Here is a 21,840-nt window from a genome sequence, read left to right as displayed (position 1 = left end):
ACCTTCCACATGTCCAAACTGTTAGCCAGCTCAAGATAAGCTGACTAAAAAGACAGGTTGCAGGATTACAGAGCCTTTATGCCAACTGACAGAGGGAGGCCAAGCCCTGAGAGGATATTGCTAGGCAAAGAAAAAATACATGTCCACAACATGGCATAAAAAACACACCACAAAAACAAGGGGGAAGCAGCAGTGATTGTGCAAACAGCTACTGTTATGATATGTTTACTTACACAACTGTTCTATAGTCTTCATATTGACCAGTAGTGCAGTAGTAGAAGCTGTATGGGTACATTACCATAGTTTAGGCAACTGGGAGGTAGAAGGAGAAGGGCCCAGGAGCCCTGAAGAATGGTCCTAGCAAAGTCTGTCCTAGACCTGAAAAAGAAAACTTGTTTATAGTGCTTTGTAAAAGTATGTACAGAGGGCTACGTTGCTGCAACTAAAATATTCCTGAGTCTAACCCTTTCCAAAAAGCCACATTAAAAGCCAAGGCCTCAGTCCAGTGAGCCTTGACCATGCCTGGAATAGTTTTGTTGTGTTGTGAATAACAAAAGGTAACAGCCTGAGACAAACTTTTATAAATAGTCTGCTTTGACACTGATTGTCCTTTATTTCTTACATTTAGAAGAAATGAACAACTGATTGGAAGTTTTAAAAGATTTTGTTCAGTTGATATAATACCTGAGTTGTCTGTGGACAACCAATGTGTGAAGTATAGTTTCTCCCTTATTTTTAGGATCTGGAAGGAAAACAATGAGATGGATAGTTTGGCTTGAAGTAAATTTGGATACCACTTTAGGCATAAAAAGATTAGTTCTGTTTCTGTAAAACATGGGATAAGGTTGACCCACCATAAGAGATTGCAACTCAGGTACTCTTCTTGCAGAGGTCAGAGCAATCAACAAAACTGTTTTTCATGTTAAGAACCCCAAGTTAGCCAGACCACCTGGTTCAAATGGAAGAAGTGTTTGCTTCTCTAACAGAAAATTAAGACACAATGGAGGAGCCACCTGTTTTCAGGGAGGCTTCTTAAGATGCACCCCTTTCAAACATATTTTAGCATGAGAATGCATTGAAACAGGGGGATTCATAGGCAGGCATGGTGAAATGACTGACAAATAAACCTTGATAGAGGAGTAAGACAGGCCATATGATAGTGACTACCAAGTACTGTGAAACAAGGAAACACAGCCCTGAATGGGTACTGGCTGTTTTGTTGGCACCGAATATAAAACCTTTTCCCATTTGCTTATATGTGATATTCTAGTAGCAGGCTTTCTTGCCTCCATTAGTACCTGATGCATATCCTCAGAAAACAGTGCCTAAAAGGTATTAAACCCCTACCATCCAGGCAATCGACTGTAGTTGTTTGGGGTTGGGATGTATCAAACACTCCCGTTCTTTTGTGAGTAAGTCCAGTCTGTGAGGAAACTTGTAATAATTGTCCGTGGTCCATTACAACAGAAGGGAGAACTCCTGTTGCCTAAGCCAAAAAGAGGTCAGAGGTACCTCAGGTATCAGTGGAAAGGTGGAAAAGCATTCAGGAATATTCCTGTCCAAAAAAAAAAAGAAAAAACTTTGTCTTTCGGCCCTTCTTACATGGAGTCCTGGAACAGAATTTTGCCAGTTGCATATTTAGAGAGAAGACAAAAAGGTCTACCTAAGGAATTCCCACTGCTGGATCAAAGCTTGGAAGGCTTTCCTTGTTCAGTTTCCATTTGTAAGGGTGTGCCTTGATCCTGCTCAGCCTGGCTGACACACAGTTTTGCACTAACAGAAGGTAAGATACCTATAGAGTGAGATTATGCTGTAAAACTATACCCCATGCAAACATGGCTAGTCTGCATAGGGGCTAAGATCTGGTTCCCAATTGTTTTCTTTCTGTGTCAGATCACTGTGGGTATTGTATGTTACTCCTTGAAGATGTCCTCAGATGATTCAGATAGTTGAGAGCCTTTATAAACTGTCTTTCTTGTCCCAAAGACCCTGCACTTTTATTCCCATTGACACTGTACCACAAACAAAGTCCAAGGCATCTACAGTGACTGACCACTTTTGAACAGGAGTGGAGAATGGGAGACCTTGAATGTCTTCACAAAGTGATTTCCCTTTTCGTAAATCCCAGAACTGGAATTTGAAAAGACAATAGGTATTGATGCTGGGACTAACCAGGCTTCAAATGCCATTGTATCTTTCTCATGTAGAGTCTTGCAAGAAGTTTCATGAGAATCATGGTGGCCGGGACACACAGAATTGTCAGGCATTCCCTTGGTGAGACTGAGGTTTGAGTGGAAAACCCCTGGAATAGATTTAAATATACCTCTATCTTCCTGTGGAAGAAAAGCTGGTTGTACTGAGGTGTGTAGCAGGCACCTCAGAAATGCAATCCTATTTGATGGAATCGTGAATTTGGATTTTGGAATGTTTTTTTTGAATCCCAGCCTGTGTTGATCTCTTACACAAGCGAGAGATTCCTGACACTTTGAGAAAGACCCTGCAAAGATAAGCAAAACTCTGAAATAAATTCCTGTGCAGAACTAATACTCATTATGGCTAAGTCACTTTGTGTCAACACTCTGTAAGAAAAAAAAACATGCAGAACTAGACTTGTATTATGACAGCTAAATCGCTTTGTTTATAACACTCTATAATAACAAAACATTGTGGAGAACTAATACTGTATTATGATGTCACAGGCACTTAATGACACTACAAAAAAAAGATATGCAGTACAAGTACAGCATTATGTCTAAGTCACTTTATGACAACATACTGCAACAACAAAGCACTGTGCAGGACTTGTATCCTATTATGATCTGTAAGAGTTGAACCAATAGTTAGCGATCTGGGAACATATGTAGACAGTAATCTGGTCTTCAACCAACACATAGCTAAGATAGTAAGAAAGTCATTCTATGTCATCCAACTCATAACCAAGGGTATGTCATCCAGACCCAAGGAAGTTTTAGTACCAAATAAACATAGAATGTTAAGTCGACAAGGGAAAGACGTATCCAAGTAAAACTGGACTCAGTTACTTGGATGCTTTTTTCCCTTGTCGACTTAACATTTTATGTTTATTTGGTTTTGTTTACATTCAGTTTCCAGTTTTTGGTATCACTCTATGCAGCTCTTATCAGATGGATTGAGTACAATGCCCCTCTGGCATAAACCTAACCAGGCACTTGCAACAGTTGTAATGCCATCAAAGGTTCCTCATCAGGGTAATCCAGGGGATGAGTACCCTGCCCTACACAGGTTGCCTTAAGGCTCTGTCTCTATAGTCAGTCTCCTACAGGTTACTGAGAGACCATCTCTGCCTGGGATAGAAGGCATCCTTAGATCCAGCTTTGATGGATCTCTTGCAAATCTGTAAAACAAACAGTGCCAGAAACACTAGATCCAATGATCTGAACTTTGCCTGTGACTTAACAGAACATGCTGCAGAGACCAATGTGTGCCACATGATCCCTGTGCAATGGAATAAGCTACTCATCTACATGAAGTAGAATTCATCCATGGTCCTATGTGAATGAAACCTCATTTGGATGGGTAAATGCAAATTCATCCCCACCCCCAGTCTGGCCCCCATGTGTCTGATGGACAGACGTTAACCGTAAGTAAATTAATTCCCCAACTAATATAACCCGCACATAAACCTTAGCTACCTCCTTACTAACTAATGTACTCTACCATATAGGCATCCAAGGATCTTGGAGCAAAACTGGGTTGGATTACACAGCTAGACTTGTAAAGACCCTGATGGTCATTAGCCTAGCATAAACCTATGAAGTGATATTGTAACAGCCTGTGACAAACCAGCCTGGGCCCAATTTTTCTGCATTATGATGTCTAAATCACTTTATGACAGCACCTTATAACAACAATGTCTTGTGCAGAACTATTTCTGCATTACAATGCCTAAGTCACTTTATGAAAGTACACTGTAAGAAGAAAGCCTTGTATATTACTAGTACTATATTATGATGTCACTTTGTGACAGCTCTCCAAAACATCAAAGCCATGTGAGAAGTTGTACTGCACTGTAAGGTCTGTGTTAGTTTGTGACAACTCTTTGTTGCAACAAAGTCCAGTGCAGAACCAGACTGCATTATGATGTCAGCCATTTTGTGACTACACCCTGAAACAATAAAGCCCTGTGCAGATCTAGCACTACAGTATGGGACACCTTGGGACACTCTGTAACAACAAAGCCTTGTGCAGAATTAATATTGTATTATGTTGTCTAAGTTACTTGGTGAAAACATTATTAAAGAACAAAGCCATGTACATAACAGTTTCTGTATTATGATTTCAATCACTTTGTGGCAACATTCAAGAAAGTTCTGTAAAGAACTAATACTGATTCATGACACTTAAATAATTTTGTGACAACTCTGTGTAATAATTTCCTGAGAAGAAGTACTACAGCTTTACAATATCAATCGCTTTGTGGCAACTTCTAAAAACACAAAGGACTGAGGAGAAATAGTATTGTATTATAGTAATACCACTACTTTGTGACAGCACACTGAACAGCCAATCCCTAGGGTGAGTTACTAGTGATATGATGTCTAAGTCAGTTTCTGACAGCACTCAATAACAATAATCCCTATGCCAAACTAATATTGCATTATGACATCTTAATCCGTTTGAGACATCATTCTGAAACAACAAAGCACTGTCTAGATCTAGTGCTATGTTATGATGTCAGCTACTTTGTGACAATACTCAGTAACAAAAAAATGTGCCGAACTAGTACTGCATTATACTATATAAATCTTTTTGTGAAATCACTCTACAACAGCAAAGCACTGTGCAGAAATAGTTCTCCATGATGATGTCAGTCACCATGAGACCACGTGTGAAACTGCAAAACCCTGTGCAGAAGTAAATTATTACGCAAAGTAATTTCATGATAACATTCTGTAACATAGCCATTTCCATAACTAGTTCTGCATTATGATGTTATTCACTGTGTGACCTCTAAGACAATGAAGCACTATACAGAAATAGTGCCGCATTGTGCTCCCAGTCACTTTGTGACAATACTGTATAGGATCTAAGCCCTGGGCAGGCATTGTATTGTGTTGTGACATCTATGTCACTTTCTGACAACACTCTGTAACAAAGAACATTATGCATAACTAGTGCAGCATTATATCCAAGTCATTTTGTGATGACAACACACAGAATGAAGAAAACTCTGTACAAACTCCTTACAGAACTAGCACTGCATTATGATTTTACTCACTAGGTGGCAACCCCCTAACAAAAGAAAGCCCTGTGTGGTAGTATTACTTATTACTGCATTATGATGTCAATCAGTTTGGGTTAACACTCTTGACACAAGGCAGCCTGTTGCAGAAAAGTCACTTTATGGTGACACTAAGAACAAATCCCGTACTGAACTGTTTCTGTATTATGATGTCAGCCACTTTGTGTCAACTATCTGCAACAAACAAGCTCTTGCAAATCTAATACAGCATTATAATGCTTAAATCATTTAGTGCTAACTCTCTGTAATAATAAATTTCTGACACAACTAGTACTGCATTATGAGGTTAGTCACTTAGCGAAATGCTTTGAAACAATAAAGCCCCATGCAGACCTAGTACTGATTTATGATATATTTGTCACATTCTGAACACAGTCAAACACCAAAGCCTTGAGCAGAATCAGTAACATGTTATGATGTCTATGTCAGCTGTGATAACACTCTGAAATACTAAATCTTTGTCAAGAAGTAGTACTGCATTACGATCTCAGTTACTTTACAACAATCTGTGAAACAATGAAGCCCTTTACAGAACCAATATGTATTATGTTAATAGAATCATAGGGTATACAAGGCAAGTGAGTCACTAGACCATGTATTCCTTGCCAATACACTCCATCGTGTAAAGCCCCCACCCCACAATTAGGTGAAAGCAGGTCAGTTCTATAGAAATTATCCATCTGACAACCCACGTTAATCTGAAGGATGCTAGGGTGTCTTTGTTTATCTTACAGGGAAAGTCTATTGTAAAGGTCAGGTAGTTGATGGATACCTGTCTCCTCAGCAGCATGTTGTAATTATATGCAGGTAGAGACTTACGTCCATAGTTGTAATATTAGTGGAGTTATTTGACTTTCAAAGACAGAGGAGACCAAGATGAATGGTTTCCGTCATGGTACATAATGCAGGGGCATATACCACTCCACAAGGCCTATAGGAAACTTAGTACAGAGGTAGCACTTCCAGCCTTTCCTGTTAGCTCAAGGATTTATGGCAGCAATTATCTTGGTTAGGAGCCTCTAAGGACTGTCCACTTGCTTAGTATGTCTAGAAAGGTGTATCTTGGAATGGGTGTCCATTTGCTTAATATGTCTAGAAAGGTACATCCCAATAGAGATGTTTTACTCATAATTGGATTAATTGGGGCTGCATAGAGAGGGAAAATAATTTCCTTTGATCTAGATGATACATCTTTAGATGTATGAACTAAATACAAATATTTTCTGACCATCCCTGTTAAATGGCAGTCAATGTAGCTGAAGATATTGATCTGTGCTCCATGATCTCTGCCTCATTATCATTTTGGAGTGAGTTATTGGCTGTACTGTATGGTGAGGGAACTGTTTACTGAAATGTGATAATACCACACATTTTGCATCTCATTGTAGCCCTTTTTCTCTACAACACCTGTTTAACTGAGGATTACTTCCTGCTATACTTCCCTCTATACGGAATGGGTATCAGAAGGAGATTGACAAAAATGTCCACTATGCAGTCATGTGTAACTAATCCCACAGAGGGCAGTCTGTAACAAGAAAATCATTTGCATAAGTAGTAAAGTGTTGTGATGTCTAAGTCACTTTGTGACAACATACTGTAACAACATAACTATTACTGCATTATGATATCTAAGCCAGCTTGTGATAGCACTTTCTAACAATGCAGCCCCATGTAGAACTTGTACTGCATTACGATTTCAGTCACTTTGTGCCAATACTATGTAACAGCAGTGCCTGTGCAGCACTAGTACTTCAATGCAATATCTAAGTCATTTTGTGATAGCACTGTGCAGGACAAATACTGCATTACAATGTCTAAGTCACTTTGTTAGAGTACAGTGTAATAACAAAACATTGTGCAGGACTTGTACTTCATTATAATGTGTAAGTCACTTTGTGATAGTACTGCGTAATAACAAAACATTGTGCAGGACTAGTACTGGATTATAATGCCTAAGCCACTTTGTGATAGTACTGTGTATTAACAACACTTTCTATGAAACTAGTACTGCATTATAATGTCTATAAGTCACTTTGTGATAGTACTGTGTAACAACAAACCATTGTGCAGGAAAAATACTACATTATAATGTCTAAGTCATTTTGTGATACTATTGTGTAGGAACAAACCATTGGGCAGGACGTGTTCTGTATTATAATGTCTAATTCACTTTGTGATAGTATTGTAACAACAAACCATTGGGCAGGACTAATACTACATTATGATCTGTTAGGGACAGCAACAACAAATCCCATGCAGAGCTAGTTCTGCATTATAAAGTCTTAAGTCATTCTGTGATAACACACTGCCCTCTGCAGATCCTGCTCTATATTATTTCAGTTACTTTGTGACAATGCTCAGAAATGACACAATAACAGTTATAACAGTTTGTAACAACAGGGCCCTCTGAAGAACTAGTACTGTATTATGATGTATAAGTTACTTTTTGAAATCAGTCTGTATCAAAAAAGTCCTCTGCAGAACTAAGGAAGTCCTATGATGTGTTAAATCACTTTGTGTAAGCATGCTGTAACAACAAAACCTTATACAGAATTAGTACTACATTGTGATGTCTAAATCAGTTTGTGACATCACTTGCAGAAAAGCCATATGAGAAATCAGTGCTATATTATGAAGTCAGACATTTTGTGACAACACTCTATAAAAATAAAGCCCGTTGCAGAGCTAGTATTTTAATATGATCTCTTCTAAGTCTCTCTGTGAGAACATCTGATATGACAAAGGCCTGTGCAGAAGTGTACTGCATTACAATGTCTGTCACTTTGTTACAATATACTGTAACAACAAAGCCTGTACAGAATTAGAACTGCATTACTATATCAGTCACTTTAAGACAGCACTGAGAAACAGCAAACTCTGTATAGGCGTACTACGTTATATTGACAGCCACTATGAGAGAACACACTGTAACAACAAAGCCCTGAGCACAAATAGTATTGCATTGTGATGTCTAATGACACTTTGTGACTACTCTCTGTAACAACAAACAAGTAGACATTATTAGTAATGAATTATGATGCCTAGCTCATATTTGGCAACACCCTGTAACAACAAACACCCAATGCAGAACTAGTATTATATTATATTGTATAAATAACTTTGTACAAACACTCTGCAAGAACAAACCCCTATGCAAAAGTAGTATGGCATTATGATGTCTAAGCCACTTCATAACAACTCTCCAAAACACCTATGGTCTGGGTAGAAATAGTACTGCAATATGAGATCAGTTGCTCTGTGTCAAAACTCTGTAGTAACAAAGCCCTGTGCAGAACATGTGCTGCATTATGATGTTTAAGTCACTTCCTGACAACAGTCTGTAACAAGCCGTGTGCAGAAAGAGAACAGCACTACAATATCCAAGTCATTTTGTGACAACACTCTAAAACATCACATATGCTAGTCCTGCATGCAGGGGATTTTTTTGATATGCCCTAACTGGGTGGAATTAATATTTTCTTGGACATCACCACACTTAACATCAGACAGATCCAGCTTGCCATTTCCAAAGTTAACAGCAACCTGCCTCACCATCACCAGGGAAATGTCCTTATCACAAGCCCTGGCAGGACTAGGACTTGCGTTATGCATAACTCACTTTGTGGTAACACTGTGTAACAACAAATCTCTGTGCAGAACTAGCTCAATATTATGATGGCTGAGTCAATTTATGATCTCACTATGCCTCAGTAATGCCAAGTGTTTAAGTAGTATTGTATTATGATCTCTAAAACACTTTGCGGCAACATTTTTTTTATCAAGAACGACCTGTGCAGAACTAGCTGGGACAGCCTCTGAAATAGCAAAGCCTGTGACAAACTAGAAATGTATTATAATGCCCAAGTCATATTGTGGGAACACTCTGTAATTACAAAGCCATGAGCAAAGCTAGCAGTGCATTATGATGCCATTCACCTTGTAACAGCCCTATGAAACTCCAAAGCCCTGCCCAGAATTAGTACTGTACTGTGATGTATAAGTCACTTTGTGCCAGCAATCTGTGACAACAAAGCCCTGCCCATAGGATCACAGAACTTTACTAGGCCATTGGTCCTGAAGCCCTTATAAGCCTAGCCAAAAGTTTAGCCGATGTTTAGCCAAGTCAGCACCTGATGCTCCTGTCCAGCAGGGACACTGCTGGAATCCCAGGGATGTATTTTCTGTTTCCCATCCAGTTATCCAGGTTGCACTTAAAAAGGAGTAAACAGGTACTCTGCTTGACGTGGGGAACTATTACTGCATTTTGATGTTGTCCCTTTGTGACAAACTATAAAACAGTAGGCTCTGTTCAGAAACAGCACTGTATTATGATCTCTAACTCACCTTGTGACAACATTCGGTAATAACAAAACCCTGTGCAGAACTGCTATTTAATTATGATATTTAAACCACTTTTCCATGACACTCTGTAACAAAAAAGATGTGCAGAACTATAAGTGAATTACAATGTATTTTTGTGATCTCTAAGTCTCTTTGTGGCAACAAGGTTTAGCAACGAAGCTCTTTGCAAAATCTAAGGCCTGTGTAGAACCAACACTGCATTATAATGTCAATCTCTTATTGATAACACTCTGTAATTGTAAAGTGCTGCACAGAACTAATGCTACATTACAGTGTCTGTCAGTATGTGACTGTACACTGTAACAACAAAGCCCCGTGCAGAACCAACACTGCATTATGATGTCAATCTCTTATTGATAACACTCTGTAATTGTAAAGTGCTGCACAGAACTAATGCTACATCAGTGTCTGTCAGTATGTGACTGTACACTGTTACAACAAAGCCCTGTGGAGAACCAACAATGCATTATGATGTCTATCTCTTATTGATAACACTCTGTAATTGTAAAGTAGTGCACAGAACTAATGCTACATTACAGTGTCTGTCAGTATCTGACTCTACACTGTAACAACAAAGCCCTGTGCAGAACCAACACTGCATTATGATGTCAATCTCTTATTGATAACACTCTGTAATTGTAAAGTGCTGCACAGAACTAATGCTACATTACAGTGTGTGTCAGTATATGACTGTACACTGTAAAAAGCTCTTTGCAAAATCTACCATGGCATTATGGTGTCAAATCACTTTGTGATGACATTCTGTAATACTAAAGCCCTCTGCAGAACTACTACAACGTTGTAATTATAGGTTGTGACAGCACTGCAGAAGCAACACTGCATTATGATGTCAATCTCTTATTGCTAACACTCTGTAATTGTAAAGTGCTGCACAGAACTAATGTTACATTACAGTGTCTGTCAGTATGTGACTGTACACTGTAACAGCAAAGGCCTGTGCAGAACCAACACTGCATTATGATGTCAATCTCTTATTGATAACACTCAGTAATTGCAAAGTGCTGCACAGAACTAATGCTACATCAGTGTCTGTCAGTATGTGACTGTACACTGTTACAACAAAGCCCTGTGGAGAACCAACAATGCATTATGATGTCTATCTCTTATTGATAACACCCTGTAATTGTAAAGTAGTGCACAGAACTAATGCTACATTACAGTGTCTGTCAGTATCTGACTCTACACTGTAACAACAAAGCCCTGTGCAGAACCAACACTGCATTATGATGTAATCTCTTATTGATAACACTCAGTAATTGCAAAGTGCTGCATAGAACTAATGCTACATTACAGTGTCTGTCAGTATGCGACTGTACACTAACAACAAAGGCCTGTGCAGAACCAGATCTGCATCAAGATGTCTGTCATTTTGTGACAACCCACTGCAACAGGAAAGCCCTTTGCTGAAACTAGTACTACATTATGATTTCAGTCACTTTGTGGCAGCACTCTGAAGTATAAGATCACATCAGGAAGATGTGAAACAATCGTGTAAAGGAAGGAATGACGGGAGGAGGGAGCACAGGCAGCAAATTGTAGGGACCAGCTGCACCACAGTTCTGTGATAGTGCTCCTTCAGTGGGATCCCACAGACTTCCAGAATGGATAGGCTAGAGGGAAGTCAACATTCTAGGGGGCATGGGATAAATAGAAAGAGGAAGACAGTAATTAAGATGAACTATGTGTATAGCATTAACTGCGGTTAAAGGGCAGACTTGCACAGGATTATTGCATCTTGTTTTTCATACCAAACAAATGTAAAGTAAGTGCATGTCATCAGAGGTCATTAACTTGTTTCAGAACTTGTATACAGCTTGATGTCTCAAATACAGCTTTCTTAACAGATTTTGAGGAGATCTTTTTTATCCCTATAATGAAATTGCCTCTGAGGAGAGTCCTACATTACCATAATTTTCTGGTAGAATTTACAGGGGCCATGCAGTATTATACAATGACTTGATGGTGAGGTTTATTGTGAACCATACCTTGTTCTCTCTTTTCATTTAATACTAGAGTATGAAGTGGGGCTTCCCACTCTTATCCTCTTTGTTTTTACTGGCAGTTTAGCAGTTAGTCGGAACTTTTCAGTTGTCTAAACACATATACAGCTGGGACTGTGTCCATATCCAAACAAGGGTTCTGACGTTTGTAAAGGATTAGTAATAGTGTCACTTGTTACTTGACTCAGCCTCCTTCTGAATGATCTTTATAAACTTCTCTGCTATAGTGCGTATACATGTCAGTGCTGGGAAAACCCTTTTACTATTGGAGAATATTGTAGCCAAGAAGCTGTCTCACCCTTAGTCCACGCTTTATCCATTTGCTGTTAGACTCAAAACTCAAAAATGTTTGCATTGCTGTTTCACCTGATATGAAAATATTCTTGCATCCAACTTATATACACAATGGCAGGATCTTTTGTGTTAGTTCATATAAATAGACTCCTACACTTATCATTAATTGTCAAGATGAATGTTGTAATGATGACTTCCAGCTCACTGATGCATTGTCTTCTGGCATGTATCCATGTCTACTGGGTAGGAGTAGTTATTGAGCATTCAGGTGCATTTTTCAATTTGTCTGCATAGCAGAAGATTAAAGCAGAGGCCCAGAAGTAAGAGTAAATTTCCTACAAAATCATAATCCTATCCCACCTTGATGGCTTCTTACTAAGTGAATTACAACTTCCAGAAAAGTATGATAAGCTAACCAGCAACTGGGGATATATCCCCTTGGAATCACTACATATTAATAAGAAAATAAATTCAATGGATGCATGACGAGCAGGGCATGTTTTCTGTGAAAATCCAATCACAATGGTCCCTGCACTGCCTTATTTCAACATTTTAGAGAGAAATAAACGAGTGAGTTATGAGCAGTGCTTTATAAGAATTCTTAGTAAGCATGCAGAATATTTAGCAGTGACCAACATTCAGAACACACTGTGGCCCTCCCAAGACCTTTCAAGCCTTCTACTTTAAATCACAATCACCAGAATGTTGTATGCATATACTGAATTAATCTATAACAGGGGTATTTACCCTAATGTACTTACGTATGGCAAAGTGCAAGTGCGACAGCTGAGGGAAAGTGATAATTCCAGTAGTAAACAATTGAAACTGATTCCTGGAACAGAATGCTCAGTTTTAAATTCAGACATAACTTCTGTCTAAACCAGTAGGTAAATTATTTAAATAGTTGTAGTTTTGTTGTATTGGGTAGGTTTTTTTTCTATTTGTGGTGGAATATTGTTTTTGCTTACACAATTGTATACATTTTTTAATTGTGGAACACTTAAAAATAAATATTCCTACAATTTATGCAGACAGGGTCATTATTTCATTTGTATCCTAATGCTGGAGATATCACTAGAAGTGCCTCCATCATTCCATATAAAGCTAGGTCTTCCAATTCATGTGGTCAGTGTTAATACACAAAGAAGGCCTGATCCTAATAGTAGCTGTTTTTCAAAGGTATGAATAAGGCTAGCTGTTTGATGCAAACTGTTCTCCAAGTGTCAGCTTATATATATATATATATATATATATATATATATATATATATATATATATATATATATATGTGTGAGCGTGAGTGTGTGTGTTTGTGTGCACACATGTGTTTGTGTGTGTGTGTGTGTGTGTGTGTGTGTATCTATAAATATATATCTAGTTTACATTACCAAAAGTCCAGAAAACCGAAGAAACAGTCACGAACATAGAATACCAAACCACGTCTTTTTTCCCAGGGCAAACAAACACTTGCCCAATGTGGGGAATAATGCCATTTTCCTCACTGTAGTGCAATCCTGGAGTTGGTATATTTAGTTAGTGTAGAGTAGGGGGTGTAGCCCCCCCCAACTAGGTGGGTTTAGATGGTATGATGTGTTGTAATATAGTTTTGGGCAAGTGTTTCCTCGCCCTGGGAAAATAGACACAGTTCGGTATTCTAAGTTTCATTATTGTGGTCTCGACCATTTTGTCTTCGGTTTTCTGGATTTTCAGTAATGTAAAGTAGATCCATATATATATATATATATATATATATATATATATATATATATATATATATATATATAATATTTCTGTCTATTTTGCAAGACTGAGTTAACACATGATCAAAACTTTCATAATCGAGACCCAAAATATTGTATAGCAGTACAGCATACCTATGTAGGACGAACATACAGTAAACACTGGTGGATGTTATACATCATGCACCATACTGTGAACAATCTAGGCATACTATCCTGCTATGCAATATTTTGGGTATTGTTCTCATTGGCTTTTTTGTTGTTATGCATTTTCGGTATGCTAATCTTGATTTTGTAAATTTCAGTCGTGTTACATATATCAGCATGTAAAATATATAAAAATACAACAAATCACAAAAAAAAAAAAATTCACAATATAAAATCAATCATTATATGAGAGAAGAAGAATTAGCCCGAAATGCAGTTCCTTGTCAAGTCACTTTGTCAAAATAGGTTCATAGGTTTCATAGATGTTTAGTAAGTTAACAATCACAAGGGCCTTTTTAAGCCTAGCCATGCATCCCAAATCTCTGACAAGTTGCAATGTTTGCAAATTTAGGATGTGCCTAAATGCCTGAAGGTTCATAGGTTAGTACTAGGCTAACTGCCCTTGTGAGCTATTTTAAGCCTAGCCAGTTATCCCCTGTGAGATTTAAACCCTGTACCTTGTGCTTGTAAGGCAAACACCTTAACCATTAGGCCACCCTCCCAACCCTTATAGTACTAGGCTAACTGCCCTTATGGGCTATTTTAAGCCTAGCCAATTATCCCATGTCAGAATCAAACCCTGCACCTTGTGTTTCTAAGGTAAGCACCTTAACCATTACACAAACTTCCTAACTCCGTAGCAAAGGATGATTAGGGAAAAAGGGGGTAAAGTTTGGAAGGTAATCTTATTTCAGAATGTTGCCGCTTTAATAGAAAATACTTTGCTACCACTGGATAGTTTATAATGGGATGGACATAGGATATGCTGAATGGAGGCATATGAATGAAGTAGCCTGGTTGTAACAGAGAGTGAAAATTTCGAACAAGTGATGGGCAGTGATTAAGGTTACAATACTAAAATTCCAGAGAACATGTGATAAGATGGGACTGAACAGAGACTGTCAATTAGTCAGCAGTGAGGTACTGTAACTGACAGAAATAGATGAGGCAGTGAGAATGGGGGTGATGTATTTCATTCGAAGCATGGGGAAGTCTTTTTTAAGGCATAGGTTTGGAAGTGAAAAGGTAGAGATACTGCATTTTTCCTTTCAGCCAGGCAGCATTTATATTGCAAAAATCACTGCTATTAGAAAACTGGAGTAAGGATTCCAGTGAAATGTAGCTCTGCTTTTGTCTTGTGGACATGAGGATTTATTTCAGTATTCTGATATAAACCTAAATTTGGCTGCAGTGCCAAACATTTCCTTTGTTTTGTTGAAGTTTGCCATAAATTATTTTCTGTAGAACCAGTTATGGGCCTCAGACAGGCCTTGCCTGTGAGACTAATGCCAAAGGATTAAACTGAAGAAGTCTGAGGTGAGCAATAATAAATCATCACAGAAGATGGTATTAAGCCTGGAATGACCACGAGTAAGTGAGTTTACAAATATGATTAACAGCAAGGGTCCTAATCTGGTGCCCCAAGGTATGTTAGAAGCCAAAAGATTTGGCATATATGGTGCTGACCACACTAGAACATTAAAGTACCTACCTTCTGAAAGACTATTCAGGGCCAGTAGGATAGATTCCATATTTAAGTAAGTCATCAAGGAGACAAGAATGAGAAACTGAACTGAAACCTTTTGAAAGATCTTTGATGAAATCTTGTATAATTACTCCATAACCCATATTTTTTCAAATACTGCATTTGTACAAGATAGGAGAGCAGTCAGAACATAATGGCTAGGTAACAGTTCATGCTTATTTTCACAGAAAAGCTAATGTGTCTGAATGCTTGTTCACTTGTAAGGCATCTGCATTCTTGAGAAGATTCTTTTGGATGGGGATAATAGTTTATAATTGTCTGGACATGAAGACTTGCCAATCTTTGCAAGAGGAATTATTGAGGCTAGTTAGCAGAGATCAGGGAAATGGACCTGAGAAAAGTTCATGTTAAAGTCATGATAGAATAGGAAACTTATGACAATGGTAAAACGTTTTATGGAAATAATGATTACAGATAATCAGAGACTGGTTTCCTGTGAAATGTAATGAATTGTGCAAATAAATTTATAAAATATATTCTAAGTACTGAAAATTAAAATTTGTTAAGCAGTCAGATCAGAGGTAAATTCCATGCCTGGGGATCTAGGAGAAGGAATAATGAACAAAATGCACCATTCCACACACCAGTGTTAGCCCAAAGAAAAAAACTTTAATAGACACGATTAAGTGCTTTCATCAACTAGCATTGACTTCATCGGACTCTCCGTTTTGTTTCTGATCTAGGAGAAGTGTTGACAGTAAAAAATGACAAAAGTATGGAGTACTGCAAATAGCTGATGAAATAAAAGTGTGAGAGAATCGTATTATGACATCAAAGATTATGATGCTATTCAGGAGTGGAAAAAGACAATTTATTTCTAGATATTCTTGGATTACTCAGTTCAGTTGTGAGTTTCATCCTATACATAACAGCCGTTGCTGTTTTGTTTTGTGTTTAAACTTATTCCTGAGATTCGTAGCACTGGACCTATTTTTTAACGTAAGCCAGGTCTTATCCTTTAGTTTCTTTAATTTTTGTTATCTGAGTAGTAATCAACAAAAGAATATCTTTACTTGTTGGTGTGCTTGGCAAAAAGTTAATCCTTAGTAGAAAGAGGATGTTCTGGTGCTACAGAAGGGCTTTGCCCGTGACAGTTTGCCTTACAATAGAAATATTTGTTGAACCTGAGATAATTTTAGAAGGAATGTTTGTTCAAATTTTTAATGAAACAATGGCATTTATTGAGTCCTCTAGAAATTTTTGGTTTCTTTGTTAAAAAAGGGTATGGGATAGTGGCTATATAGATGGTACATTGAGTTTTGACAACTTGTGGGCATCGTTACATAGATCTTGTTAAGAACAGGAGATTCCTAAAAAGCACTGTTGAGATAATGTTTTTTCACTGAACTTTTGAGTTGTTTGGTAAGCCTAGTGTTTGCTGCATGCAACATCTCTTGCCTTTACAGTATTTTTTTTTTTGTTTCACTTTAAGCATCCATGTCTCAGGTGGTTGCTGTCATATTTAAATGAAGTACAGTATTGTGTCTAAAACAGTACCTTAAGAAATACCAACAGTAAGCCGTCATTTTTCACATAAATGTCTGTTTTCTCTCTGTTCATTGATCATGCCTTTATCCAGGGTATTAAGTGTATGCATAAGCAAGGTGTTAACAGATGCTAACAAATAGACTATAACAAGTGTGTTTGCTAATTCAAAAATAAACAGCATGTACAGCTAAGCCTTTACTGACAGTGGCAGTTGTTATTTCAGGCAAAGATGCAAAATGCAAAGTGGCAACCAGCACCTTGGTACATGGTAACAATCTGGGTGGTGTGTAACGTGTAATGAATCTGAGTTTCTTAAGGATATAACATTTAGCAACATTGATATGCTGTCAAGAAAATCATGTAAAGTGAAATTACTGTGCTTCATCAGCACCTGTTGTAATGCATAAAATATCATCAGAGACCTTGTGGAAAGGTAGGAAATTGTGTCTTCTAGATTATTAATGCCTGACTTGGTGTCATTCATTACTTTGCAATTTTTTTCTGCAGGTCTGACTACAGATATCCTGATATCCCTTTGTGATCGCTTCTTATATTTCAGTAACTGGCTGCATGGAGACATCCGCCAGTATGACATTTCTGACCCCTGTAACCCCAAACTAGTTGGACAGGTAAGACTGCAATTCAGTTATACTTTGAACAATTCCATTTTAACACATATTGCTGGACTTGTTTTTTGTACGGTAAATGCTAATTTTATGGCACAATGATTTGTTCACATGGAATTCTAGAACAGACTTCCCAAATCCAGCCCCATTTGCAACTGTTACGTTTTTCAGAAAGGGAAAGTAACTATAAAGAAAAGAATTAGCTGATCTGCTCCAGTACATTTAATTGACATCATCCAAAAATCAACAAATTTCTTAAGTTTTCCATGTGCCTTAAATTTAATATACCCTTATAGGGCCACAGTGGTGCAGAGGTTAGTGTTGTCGCCTCACAGCAAGAGGTTCTCCCATTCAATTTTTGGCTGGAACGCCTTCTGTGTGGAGTCTGCGTGTTCTTCCCACAGTCATATGACGTTTAAAGATATGCAGGTAGGTGCGTGCGTGAATGGGTGTGCCTTCTTTGAAAGTTGGACATCGGGCTGGCAACTCGGCACTGTAAAATCCACTGCCAATCATTAGCAGTCCAGAGTTCTGCTGTGGCGACCTCTAACTGGGAAAAGCCGAAAGACTTTACTCATCCACTCCGGAAGTTGCTATTTTAATCTTGTTTAAGCAAGTGCCAGATGTAAGACTTTACAAGAAGTTTCTTGGAAGAGTGGAGACATTAATTTTTAAAACAATTGTAATATTCTTTTGCTTTCTTATTCCTATGACTAAGTTTTTATGACAGAAATGCAAGTATGCATTTCAGTATGTGTGTGTGTCTGTCTGTCTGTACATTTATATGTTGAGCTTGGCATTTAGCATGTCAGCACTGATGCCAGCCCCAGTACTCTTGGCCTCCCCTTGCTACCAAGCATGACATCATTGCCAGTATGAGTGCCATCAGTGCAGGCAGTTCTGCATGTACTTCACTCATCATCTACCCCAGCCCCAGTGCTGTCCCCTCTTCCGATGGAAGATGTTTCTTTGCTTGAGCCGCTGGCCATACCACTTGTAAAGCAACAGCAGAATAGCAGACCTGAAAGCCCTGAGTAGGGTCTTTCAATGGCTTCTAGATGTCATCACGTCTCCTCATCCTCCTCTATTCCCTTGCCATTATTGACTCTGAATCAGGAAGCACATGTGCAAGAAGAAGCATGCCGTCTTACCATCTAAGTCACCTATCCCAGACATAAAAAAAAGACCAGGAGAGTGCAGAATCCCCCCCCCCCCCCATTGCACCAAGTTTGAGATAAACCTAAAGATGAGGCAAAGTTAGGGATGGCTCGATGACCAAGCATCGTCTCCACAGAAGACTCTGCAGGAGGCCTTTCAGACCATTGTGATCACTCCAGTTAATGGATTTTATAAAAGATACCAAGCCACCTTTTTTAACTTCCCCTTTCATAGTTCTCTCCCTTTTTAGACACAGTGTCAAAATACATCTGGATAATATGGAAAAGTAAAGTAAACCCTAACTGTGCTTGGTGTGAATGTTCAATACCTGAAACAGAGACAGTGACGGCTATATCAGTTTTGCCTTAGGCATGGCAGGCAACAACAAAATTAAGGGTCTTGAATGAACCAGCATTTTCATAACAACTTTCAGAACAGTCATCCAGCAAGAGGAAGGGACAAATGGAAGCAATAGGGGAGCTGTAGTCTTTCCTCAGTGGAATAGGTGCCAAACCCCTGAGACCTTTCCAAACTGTCCCACCTTGGAGGCATTTTAGGGTGCAATCTGTCCATTTACTTACCTGTACACCTTGAGAAAATGCAGAACAATTGAATAGAATAAGTAATTTCCAGGGAATAAATTCCCAATTCACAACCATCCCAGTGCACTACCTGCCCTTGCCTGATATCCCACCTATTAAACTCTAGCAAAGAAAAAGGTTTTGAACTTTCTAGAAAAAAAGAATAATCCAAGATGTCTTACCGGACCATAAACCAGACCAGAAGCTGTTAGGTTATTATTCCATTTTTGTTATGTTTTGTTTTCAAAGCAATAGATATCAGGCCAACCCTAGACTTAAGTGGCCAAAAACATTCTAAAAGAGACCTTTCAGGCAGCCATCCTGCAGCCCATCCTTCTATGTCTGTGAGAGGAAGACAGGATGTGCCCTTTGAACCTCTAAACATCCGGCCTAGAGCCACATCAAGACAGTCAGAAAGTCCAATATGTATCTACATTTCTGGGTAGAAGCCAGTCATTACCAGTTTGGAATGCTTCATTTTTTTAAACAAGAAACATCTTTATTACATTATCACTTATGACATAGGCAATCATACATTTATATAAATGAAAACAAACCATGTTGACATATTTTCACTTGCAAGCATTATACATCACTCATAACCTATCAAGTTAGTGTCGATCAAACATTACAAAGTTTATTCAATTCCTGCCTTTCCTTATACCTCATTTCTCATCCAAAACATTGTTCTGCATGTATTGTTCCCAGTTCCTAGTTTTTCTATGTAATTTGCTCCTACCCTTTTCTAAAGATCTCACTTCCAGTTGTTTTATCTCTGTTACTATATTCACTACTTCTTGTACAGTAGGTTTAGACTTTGATTTCCATTTTCTAGCAATTGCTTTTTTGGCAACCACCATAGTTAGACTCAGCAAGGTTTTACTATGTCTAGACAATTACGAATCTGTATCAAGTCATCTGCAAACCTAGTCAGCTAGACTAAGTTAGATTTTGTCTAACTTTCTTCTTTTGTAGTGGATGATTTTTTGTCTTTCTTAGACATAAGTCCTTCTTCTTGCCCACCACCCACATCCACTTACAGCATTTCAATTTATTTTTGTTTAAATTGTATTAACAATTGACAATCTCTATATCCCCTCTCATTTGCTCCCCTATGTGTCTTAACAACATTTTAATGCACTTACTGTTTGTTTTTTCACTATTTCTGTGCCGCTCTCAGATACAACACCTGTCCCTTCCTTCCTGTATCCCCCTCCTCCTCTTAAATTACAATCAAACCAGAAATGGTTTCACATACCCTGCACCTCACTTACAGGAGGTTTTAGAATGACCATTTCCCAACCTTGCTTGTATCTGTGCATTTTGCATTGCTGAAACAAAGCCCCCCCCCCCCCCCCATTACATTACAGATTGCAAATCTCCACTGAACCAGAAACATGTATGACATTTTCCAAATGTACCACTGGGATGTTTTCAGCTTCTAAATCCACCAAAGCTCCCACCCCCCCATTCTAGTACCCCCTGAATAACTTTTTTAAACAGTGCTTTCAGCTGTATGGGCCAGATGCATTAACACTTACACTAAGTGATCTGTATTCAAGAACATCCCTACCACATTTTTTGTACTTTCTAGTCACTCAGAAAGAGTACGCTAAGTGTAGATGTAGTCTACACTTTGTGGTAACCTTTATGAAGCCCCCTCCATATTTAAGGATGTAAGAATATCAGTAGGAAACTAAAATTAGGAGGAAGAAGGTGTGAGTTATGTCTGTGTTGTCTGTTCAAATGTCTGCTATGCTCAAGTCATCAGTCCTGAACTGCACAAGCTGTCTTTTTCTTCTTTTGACAGTCATATCACAATTTTATATTCATTCCATGGTTTATGTTCATGTATTTCCATAAAAACATTAAGCTAAACAATTAATTATTTAGCTCAATATTTTCATGAGAGTTTTTGTGTAGAACAGGCTAGGAGGATTTCAAGGAACATATTCATTTACACTTAAATGGCTGGGAACTTTGTCCTTTTCCTAGTGTAGTTCAGCCTTGGAGTTGGTAAATATAGTTAGCAAGGTGGGTTGGGGCATAGTACCCCCCCCCCCCATATTGTGGGTGCATTGGAGCTTGCCCCATACAATAAAATATATGTTTTTTTTTTTTTTTTTTTTTTTTTTTCGATGGGCAGCTGATTAAGCAGTTGTATTTGGTCACTTGCAATTCAACATTTTGCCTTTTTGATATATGGATATACACACACATACACATAAATATATGTGTGTGTGTGCATATGTGTATATAGTTTTTGTATGTTTTTTTTCAGTTGCATGTGCATTTTATACATAGCAACATCACATTCCTCTTTTCCAGTCTTTGTCATGATTCATCCAAGCTATCTATGAATCTCTGAGTTTTCTTTGTCATCCTCCTTTTATTCTTTTTTACAGCCCAAAAGAATATACCACTCAATGTGACATGTTCTGTTAATCCTGTCCTGTTTTTCTCTGACAACCTTGCTTTTTATCTCAGTTCATTACTGGTATCCTGGACTTTCTGTATCCGTTTGTGAGGGATCCCTT

At 38.3% G+C, this 21,840-nt stretch overlaps 1 protein-coding gene across 2 annotated transcripts in view; it reads left to right on the top strand.

The window, feature by feature from the left end:
- SELENBP1 (selenium binding protein 1) overlaps nucleotides 1-21,840 on the top strand; it is a 376,594-nt gene that overhangs the window by 300,041 nt on the left and 54,713 nt on the right. For both annotated transcript variants that reach the window (XM_044080630.1, XM_044080631.1), the window contains exon 10: nucleotides 17,446-17,567. In XM_044080630.1, the coding sequence (XP_043936565.1) occupies nucleotides 17,446-17,567 (122 nt within the window). The remainder of the gene's footprint in view (nucleotides 1-17,445; nucleotides 17,568-21,840) is intronic.

Source organism: Protopterus annectens, chromosome 8.part0 (assembly GCF_019279795.1).
Source record: "Protopterus annectens isolate FY-2018-M chromosome 8.part0, PAN1.0, whole genome shotgun sequence".
In the NCBI taxonomy this organism is placed as follows: domain Eukaryota; kingdom Metazoa; phylum Chordata; order Ceratodontiformes; family Protopteridae; genus Protopterus; species Protopterus annectens.
This window is presented reverse-complemented; position numbering and strand designations above follow the sequence as displayed.